The sequence below is a fragment of the Mytilus galloprovincialis genome, chromosome 14 (assembly GCF_965363235.1).
Source record: "Mytilus galloprovincialis chromosome 14, xbMytGall1.hap1.1, whole genome shotgun sequence".
Taxonomy (NCBI): domain Eukaryota; kingdom Metazoa; phylum Mollusca; class Bivalvia; order Mytilida; family Mytilidae; genus Mytilus; species Mytilus galloprovincialis.
Genome location: NC_134851.1, coordinates 21378439 through 21387790, shown reverse-complemented (window position 1 = coordinate 21387790; position 9352 = coordinate 21378439). Strand labels below are relative to the sequence as shown.

The 9352-nt window shown below is 34.6% G+C and overlaps 1 protein-coding gene across 2 annotated transcripts; it reads right to left on the bottom strand.

Annotated features, from left to right (window-relative positions):
- Nucleotides 1–908: 908 nt before the first annotated feature.
- LOC143059018 (uncharacterized) lies at nucleotides 909–7362 on the bottom strand. 2 transcript variants are annotated; one of them, XM_076232479.1, is made up of 2 exons: nucleotides 7142–7362; nucleotides 909–6441 (listed from the first exon to the last, which is right to left on the bottom strand). In XM_076232479.1, exon 2 carries the CDS (start codon nucleotides 6430–6432, stop codon nucleotides 5338–5340), a length of 1095 nt encoding a protein of 364 aa, XP_076088594.1. In that variant the 5' UTR covers nucleotides 6433–6441; nucleotides 7142–7362; the 3' UTR covers nucleotides 909–5337. The 2 variants fall into 2 exon arrangements, with proteins under 2 accessions (XP_076088594.1, XP_076088595.1); XM_076232480.1 differs by having other exon boundaries at nucleotides 909–6435.
- Between the last annotated feature and the right edge of the window lie 1990 nt (nucleotides 7363–9352).

The window sequence follows — 9352 nt, the reverse complement described above, 5'->3', positions numbered from 1 at the left end:
CAGAAAATGGACAAGCAGCTCAATAAAGAGAAGGATCAAAATTTGGATAGAGAATGGGGTGCTAAAATAATTAGAAAAGAGAAAGTTGACTAAAAAATGAAAGAATACAGAAATGAAGGACTACGTACCCATTCTAACCCTCTTATAGTATCGCTAACAAAATGTTTAATGTAGGTCCATTCAGACCGTTCATATCTGAAACTTTATATCTTATCAATCAAGTCACGTTGCAGAAGCATTCGTCTCAACTCGGCCGATTCCGTACCCTCATCATAGAGGGAGAGTAGCGGATTCTACCGAGGATTGCCGAATGGTTGCAGAAGGTGTATGTTGTATCTAATTTTGAAATTTATGGACCATGTTATCAGAGGCCTCATTGAATGTCCGAATAAGATATTTTTCAACGAGTTATAAGTTCTTCGAAAACAATGTATATAATGTATTGGTTTGCTCAATGTTGAAGACCTTACTTTGGCTTAAAGTTGTTAACGTTCCAAGTCATTTGGTCTCTGGTTGGTTAAATTGCATTCAAATCACTTCTTCTTATTTTTATAATGATTATACAAGCTAAACATAAATGCATGGTTTAATATTTACAGAGTGCTGTTTTCCTATAAAAACTATTGAATTGAGACAAACGCATGAACTTTTTTATTTCTAATTTTGTTGACTCACTGCAATTGTATTTCAATTTTGTTTCATTCAAAAATTCAAATACAGTGCTATAAGAACTTAAAAAACCCATGAAAGCGCCAGTACAATTTGGAAAGCTTTCAGAGATACATGTTTATGAATACTCAAATTCTTAACTTCGAAACTGAATTACATTTTCTTCACCATTTTCGACAAAAATGAATGTGATTACGATGTTCATTATCCTCGAGGCCCAAAACATAACAAATAGATAATAAGGTTTTGGCAGTATTTGGCCACAGCTTTATCTTGAATAAAATATAACATATATGATATATAATATGTATTTAAATTGGCAATCTTGCTCTGAAATATATTTATCAATGTCTGTATTTAATATATATGTAAATTATAATGTGGCTACCGCAAATTATGGCAAACCACTAATATAAATATATTTAAGTAATATGTCTGGTACGAGAAGTTGACTGATGAGCCCTGGTAATCAGAGGCTATCATTACTGTTCACTGAATATATGAATGTTAAATCCAGCGCAGCGAAATGTGCCAAATGTGCTCTGCCAATGTCCACTTTTACATCTACATTGTGTTCACTAGTTGTCTCCTACTCTCCCATCTCAGTACCATTAGCAGAATTAAGCTGAAATATAAACTTAAAAGCAGTATCTGGTTTCTTACTTCCATTCAGAACAAATACACATGTAACACAAAATTAATTTACATTGGGAGGGTGGTGGGTTTTTTAAGAAGATTATTTTCTCGTCCAATTTTCGTCTGCTGCAATCTTGCCGACGTATTTCGAAAAGACCAAAGCGAGGTTGCGATCAAACTAATAAACACAAATGTTAAATACCCAACAGTGAACCACCACCTGCCCAAATTAAAATCTTCGAGTTTGTACCCAATGGATAACGGGCTTTAAAATTGTAGATTTTAAATCCTTTTATCCTCGAGGCCCAAAACATAACAAATAGATAATAAGGTTTTGGCAGTATTTGGCCACAGCTTTATCTTGAATAAAATATAACATATATGATATATAATATGTATTTAAATTGGCAATCTTGCTCTGAAATATATTTATCAATGTCTGTATTTAATATATATGTAAATTATAATGTGGCTACCGCAAATTATGGCAAACCACTAATATAAATATATTTAAGTAATATGTCTGGTACGAGAAGTTGACTGATGAGCCCTGGTAATCAGAGGCTATCATTACTGTTCACTGAATATATGAATGTTAAATCCAGCGCAGCGAAATGTGCCAAATTGTCCGATAAGATCAGGGTAACAACTTGATCTGATTGGACAACCGCCACTGAAAAGAGGGGGTGTAGCTGCGCGAAGCTGTGCCAAATACAATTTAATATATTAACTTTCAAGTTACTTCCTAGTAACTTACTTGAAACGTCAGATATAAAATGTTAACATAACAGTTGTATCTATTTACAGTCGGGGAAGGTTAAATTAATGCCAAGATTCCTGATGATCATTTCTAATCCTCCCTGGAGGGTATTCAAAAAAATGTTATTTCCCAAAGACGTCAAATGCACTCCATCTTTCATTAAGAATAATTCATTAGCCTTTATATCAGGGTAACGGAGGTAACAACCATCTGTTTTGGTTAAAAATGATGCTATAGAGGTATTAACCCTCATTCTACATTTTTCCATGGCATTAATATTGTCAGAGTAACGCCAACTTGATCTCGGAATAATTTGAGACCAGACAAAAACTGTGTCCAACATCAGTTGACGCATCCAACTGAACTGTTTCCTTATTAGTTCACAAAGAGTTTTTGAACTTTTTTCCCCTATATCATTGCCTCCAATATGTAAAACTAATATAGTTGGCGGATCTTCATATTTTAACATGGTTCTTATTTGTTGTTTCATGTCCAGCACTTTACCTCCACATTTTCCCTGCCACCAAATATTTACTCCCATCCTCTGCAGCCCCAAGTTTACCCCTCCCGGTCTTCCTCTGGCTTCCCCAAAGGCATGCTTAATAATCGAGGATCCAACGATCCAAACTGTAGCATGTCCTGCAATTCTTAGAAAGCAATTATTACTTGCTTATATTGATGCAGGACATACCATTTATTTACATAATACAATATTATTTAAATGCCAGCTCAAGACTGCATTACAAAATAAGCAAATATAGAAACATATTTACACAAATAAATGTACATATATGATGTTCAGGCATTTAAATCCTAATGTAACGCAAAAAGGCCTGTGACTTCCAACGTCCCATTTCTTTAATTTGTTCATCAGAAATACCTTCTAATGCACATGTAGTTGCCATGCCAATTCTAAAGGAATGGGACTTAAATCCATTGTTTTCTATACCAATTACTGACAGAGACCTTTTTAATAATGCTGAAAACTGGTATCTTGTAAGGGGGGATCCATCAAAATGACAAAATAAAGGTCCCAGATAAGGTGGGCGAACTTTAATAAAATTAGCCATTATTTGTACTGGACATACATTTTTGTTTTTCTGCTTAGAAATAACGATTGTTGTTCCAGAACCAAACTGATCAGTTTTAGATGACGTCAATAAAACCTCTAATCTTGCATCACAAAGCTTTATATTTTCAAATTTTACAGTATGCATCTGCTTATTTTTACAATCAACTGTTATTTCACCTACTCTCATAAAACCATGAAAGGCTAGCGAAAATGAAGCCATAAACAGTTTTGTCTCATACCCGTTTTTGCAAATCACCGCCAGTGACCTCAATAATTTTTCCAATATATCTCTCGTTATGGGTAATCTAGTGTCCTTTTGATTTGGGCCCCCCAACCTTTTTATTCCTTCAATCAATTTTCTGACAACAAATTTCTGTGTATTGTCTTCTAAATTGTTGATTTTATTAAAGTAACTTAAGCCTGAAATATAGCCAGATACTGTTGAGTGGGACAATTTCTTTCTAAACATATAAACAATGAATGATGTCAAGTCATCAAGCGGAATAGGCCAGACATCAGAAAAACCATGATTTTCTCTGAATTTAACAAATATGTCCATGCTATGCAAATATGCTTTCTGTGTACTGGGTGCTAATGAATTTATAAGTAAATGATTCATTTCAGTTCTGAAATCATCGACAGGAATTCTTGTGGGATTGCTGCTGGAGAACTGTCTGCATTCGGGACCAAGTCCATAAAACGTTGTTCCTGAAATCGAGAAAGAGCATCTGCGATTGCATTATGCTCACCCTCAATATGTTGTGCCCTAAATTGTATGTTATTGTTCATAGTGAGAAAAACTAGTTGTCTTATCAATATCATAACTCTCTTTGATTTTGATGTTCTTTTGTTCACAATGCTTACTAATGCCTGATTATCTATTCTCAACAGAATCTTTTTATTTCTAAATGAACGACCCCATATCATGAACGACAGCACGATGGGAATAAGCTCCAAACATGTTATATCCAATAAAATGCTAGTATCAGCCCAACTACTTGGCCACTGGTATTGTACCCAGTGACCTTGAAAATAAGCTCCACAACCTAATAAAACATTACCTGCACTATCAGTGAATAATTCCAGACTTTCATTAGTCGACCAAAATCTATCAGGAAAATAACACTGACCATTGAATTGATCTAGAAAATTTAGCCAAACTCTAGCATCTGCTTTGACCTCTGAATTCAATCTGACAGTATAATAAGGCTTTCCATTCTTAACTGAAGCTATCAAATCGTAAAAACGACGAATAAAAGCACGGGCTGATATAATAGCCCTTGAACAAAATGCCATTAAACCAGTAATTGATTCAAGTTCCTTCAGTGCCATTTTCTTTTTCGACAAGACCTGATCAAGCATAAATTTAAGTTTATCCAGTTTTTCAGGGGGGATTCTAACCAACATAAGTACTGTGTCAATTTCAAGGCCTAAAAATGTGATACATGTGGTAGGACCTACTGTTTTATTCTCTGCTAGTGGAACACCTAGCTGCCTACATACTTCATTAAAAGTGTCCATCAAAATGGTACAATTATCCGTTGAACTTTCACCAGCAAAGAAAAAGTCATCCAAATAGTGGTCTAAAGTCTCAATGCCAGCTTTCAATGCAACTGTTTTATGCAAAAAAGTGGCAAATTTTTCAAAGAGGGCACATGATATAGAACAGCCTTCAGGCAGACATTTATTAATATAATATTTCCCATCAAAGAAAATTCCCAGAAGGTCAAAATCAGCTGGGTGAACCAATAAAATTCTAAAGGCCTGACTAATGTCCATTTTTGCGCAAAGCACGTTATTTCCTAATTCAGAGATCATCCCAACCACTTTATCAAAAGAAGAATACTTTACTTTACAAATTTCTGGATCAATGAAATCATTCACACTCCAGTTTAGAGGATATGACAAGTGAGTTATAAGACGCCATCCACCGTCATTTTTTGAAACTACCCCAATAGGAGATATTCTTAAAGTTGAAATTGGTATTTTTGAAAAGGGGCCCAACATTCTACCAAGATGCACTTCTTTTTGTAATTTTAAATTCGTTTCAGTTTTGTGAACTTCTGCCGAAATGAGATTGCTTGCAAAACTCGAGATCCTTGGACCAGTATAGTTTAATCTAAACCCCTCTATAAATCCCAATAATAACATTGCTGCATCAGTTTTGTTTTCATAATTTGACAGTAATTCTCTTAAAGATTTAATTTTGACTGGGGTTTTGCCTTTGTCCCATAAATGCTCCAGGAGAACGGAATCTTGTGTTATTTTGCATTTGCCTAGGTGCAAAGGGTTGAAAATTAGATGCTGTTTTTTGTGGTGCTTGAGGCCGGGCTGATCTGAATCTCTGAACAATCCCAGGTGACTGAGGATTATTAGAGTTAGTCACTTTGCTATTAGTGCAATATATAACCGGATGTACCCCACTGCATTTTAAACAAGCATGTTTGTATGTGCAATATTGTTGGGTGCACGTCCCATTATAATTATATGCATAGCATTTAAGAAAATTGTTTGTTGGTTTTTGTGCAATATTGAACTCTGGCCCATTAATTGGACCTGCTGGTTGCATATACAATAACCATAGCTCAGTGTCTATGACAGACCAGGATCCAGCAGGCTCCTGTGATCTACGTAGTCTAAACTGTTCATCATACAATTTCCATCCTAAACCTGCATAGCGTTTAGCCCCTAACCTGACAGTTTGCATATACTTCAACAGTTCTTGGAACTGAGATGTATGTATAGTACAATAAATACTGATATATATTAAAAAGGCATCCGTCCATATACCTATTGTGTTAATTCTTGTATCCTGTTGCTTAGGTTGTAATATAATCTGTCCCTGATTAAATGTAAGTGTTTGATTCACTCCTGTTATGTTTTGTGAATTATTTAACAAACTGCCCATATCTACATATTCCCCATTTATTACTTTTTGTTTGACATTTTGCGATACGTTTCGCGCTATGTCATCTGACGCCTTAACCGTTTCAATGGGTAAGGCATAACCTGTGTTAATTAGGGGTTGGTGTAATGTTGTATTACCTGGAGCAGGGTAAATTGTTTCTGCTGGCAGTGTTGCTGGGATCATTATTGGACTGTGTGGTAGTACATTAGTTGTCACTGTGTTTGAGCCGAGCTGTACAGGTGGTGTTCCACTTGTTCTAGGTAATCTATCTGCAATATTAGCAGTCGCCTCTTCCTGTTGCTGTTTCGACTTCTTTGCAGCAGCCGCTGCGCCTCCATTATTTGCCCTGCTTGTCGGCACCCTTTTTCTGCCGGACCTCCTATACATGATCTGAAACTTAAAGTGTATGTGTTATCTTCATTCAAATACATGTGCTTTACCTTATATATATATATAAAATATTAAAAGTGAATATCCAAAAACATACGTATTTCACAAATCTCTCTCCGATTATATGCCTATAGTTTGCTCTTTCGTGTTATTCTCAGGATATATAAACTAAGAATCAATTACTACTTACTAAAATGATTGTTTTGCCATTTGTGCAAATCCGAAACATACGAGTTTATCAAAGCCGGTTCCGGTTTTTATGCCCACCGTTAACCGGAAGTTTGTCATTACAAGTTTGTCAATAAATAGAGTCGAAACACTCAACTTTTTGCTCATTTTTGTCCTGTATTTAGATGAACTAAGTTATCGACTGCATCAATTTATATGCTGACAATAAGCTATTTCAAAATTTCATTGTGAAAATATTTGGTTGATTTGAAAACCCCTTATATCACTAAAGTACGGCAATAACAGTTATAACTTCCTTCACATTTTCAAATTGCATAAAAATATAATGTCTAACACAATCGTGGTTTGATTTATTTTTGGCTGTGACCGTTTACTTAAATTCGACATTCATTTGCACATTAAATTTTTGTATGTTTTTAAATGTCGTTTTTAACTAAAATTTCAAGACATCGGGATTAAATCGATATCAATCCGTCTTTATCGTATATCAAAATAAACTTATAGCCCTTTATCAAACCTATTTCAGGTGTTATTTCAACTTTTTTAAGAAGATTATTTTCTCGTCCAATTTTCGTCTGCTGCAATCTTGCCGACGTATTTCGAAAAGACCAAAGCGAGGTTGCGATCAAACTAATAAACACAAATGTTAAATACCCAACAGTGAACCACCACCTGCCCAAATTAAAATCTTCGAGTTTGTACCCAATGGATAACGGGCTTTAAAATTGTAGATTTTAAATCCTTATGTCACAATATTTTTCCATTCCAAATTGTCAAACTGATTAAATCGTATGCCTTTGCTTTAATTGCAAATGAATGTTTTTCATTGGATAATTTCACATTTTTTATTATGATAATTTCTTTGATTAATAGGAGTTTAAACTTGTGTAACGTTTTTACTGACTAGTATAAAGTATATATTTTAAAGGAAATTTAAAAACAGACATATCATCTGTAACGATTACTTGGATATAAAAGATATTATGTTGGCCATGTGGCTAGCATTAAAGAAAGGCGTTTTACTTCTATCGAAACTCAATCACTTTTATGACTAAAAATTACATCGATGTAAATTTATCTTTTTGATCAGTTAATCAGCCCATAACACAAAAATTATACCTGATTACAAATGTAAAATATAAATCCATGTTCTTTATAATTTCAGTTTCTAATCAAAATATTGGCATGTTTGAAATCAACGTTAATAAACCGACATGTTGAGAACAACTGGTTAACTTGTAGAAACATATAAAAATCAAAGGTAATTTATTTTGTGATATCTTTTTTTGAAAAAGTATATTTTTGAAACATACTCTTTAACATAAGTACAGTCAAATATACTTGAAAATGTGTATGATTTCACTTTCGAAAGGCATAATAGTTTTGGTTCACTGAGAAAAAAAATATACTTGATTATATTTTTCATTCGTACAAATGTTAAGTTCATAAAACTCATCATTAATCTACTAATAACTCTAGTAATAACAGGGAAGGCTAGATTAACCTCTCTTGTTGCTAAATGCTGATATACCTAATCTTCTACTGTCGATGTTACAGGCATAATATGCGAGCTCTTCTACTATTGTGGCTAAATAATGGATTGTAAGATCTACTAATCTCGTGGTTACAAGCACTGTAAGTGTGCTCAACAGCTTTCGTTGGTGAAAACATGGCATGCATGTATGATCTACTAATCTCGTAGTTACAAGCATCGTAAGCGTGCTAAACTGTTCTCGTTGGTAATAAATCAAGGTTTGTATGATATACTACTCTCCTGGTAACTTAGCATGGTAAGCGTGCTTAACTGCTCCTATGACTAAAATCATGAATTGTATGATCTACTTCTCTCGTGGTTAGCCGGATCAACTGCTCCCATTACTAAACAAATGCATCGTATGATCTTCTTCTCTCGTGGTTAGCCGGCTCAACTGCTTTCGTGACTATCATCATGGCTTGTATGATCTACTAGACTTCAGGTTACGTACTGCTCTTGTGGGAGAAATCAGGGCTTGTTTTATATATATATGTACTACTCTCGTGGTTACAAAAGATATATCTTAGCATACTCAATTGTTCTCGTGGCTAAAATGTGGATTGTATGATCTACTACTCTGCTGATTACAAGCAAGGTGAGCGTGCTATATTGCTCTTGCGGTTAAACTCATGGATTGTATGATCTACTCCTCTCGAAGTCACAAACATTGAAAGCAGGCTCTACTGCTATAGTGGCTTAAATTATTGATTGTATGATCTACAACTCTCGTGGTTATATGCATGTTTTATATAATTTACTTCTTTCGTAGTTACAAGCATGTGTATCATGGTCTACTATTGTTGTGGTTGGAAAGTATGATTTGCTACTCTGGTGGCTACAAGCGTGGGTAGTATGCTGTAAAAGCCTCATGGTTGCAAGCATATAGTATGATCTATAGCTCTTTTGATAGAGGGTTGTCTCATTGGAATTGATACCACATCTTAATTTTTAATCATATATACTAGTGGTATGATCTACAACATTGCAATTAGTGGTTACATGATCCACTACTCTTGTGTTTATTACAAGCATGGATAGCATTCATGATAATACTTCTCCAGTGATAAGTAGCATGTAAATCATATACTCTTTTACTCCCTTGGCTCTATGCTTTACCAGTATGATATAACCCTCTAGTGGTATAGCAGGGATTTTAAGCATTGGTTATAAAAGAAGGACGAAAGATACCAAAGG

Bases quoted from the DNA above. Each gene is read 5' to 3' on its own strand.
- LOC143059018 (XM_076232479.1), bottom strand. From the start codon at position 6,432: ATGTATAGGAGGTCCGGCAGAAAAAGGGTGCCGACAAGCAGGGCAAAT.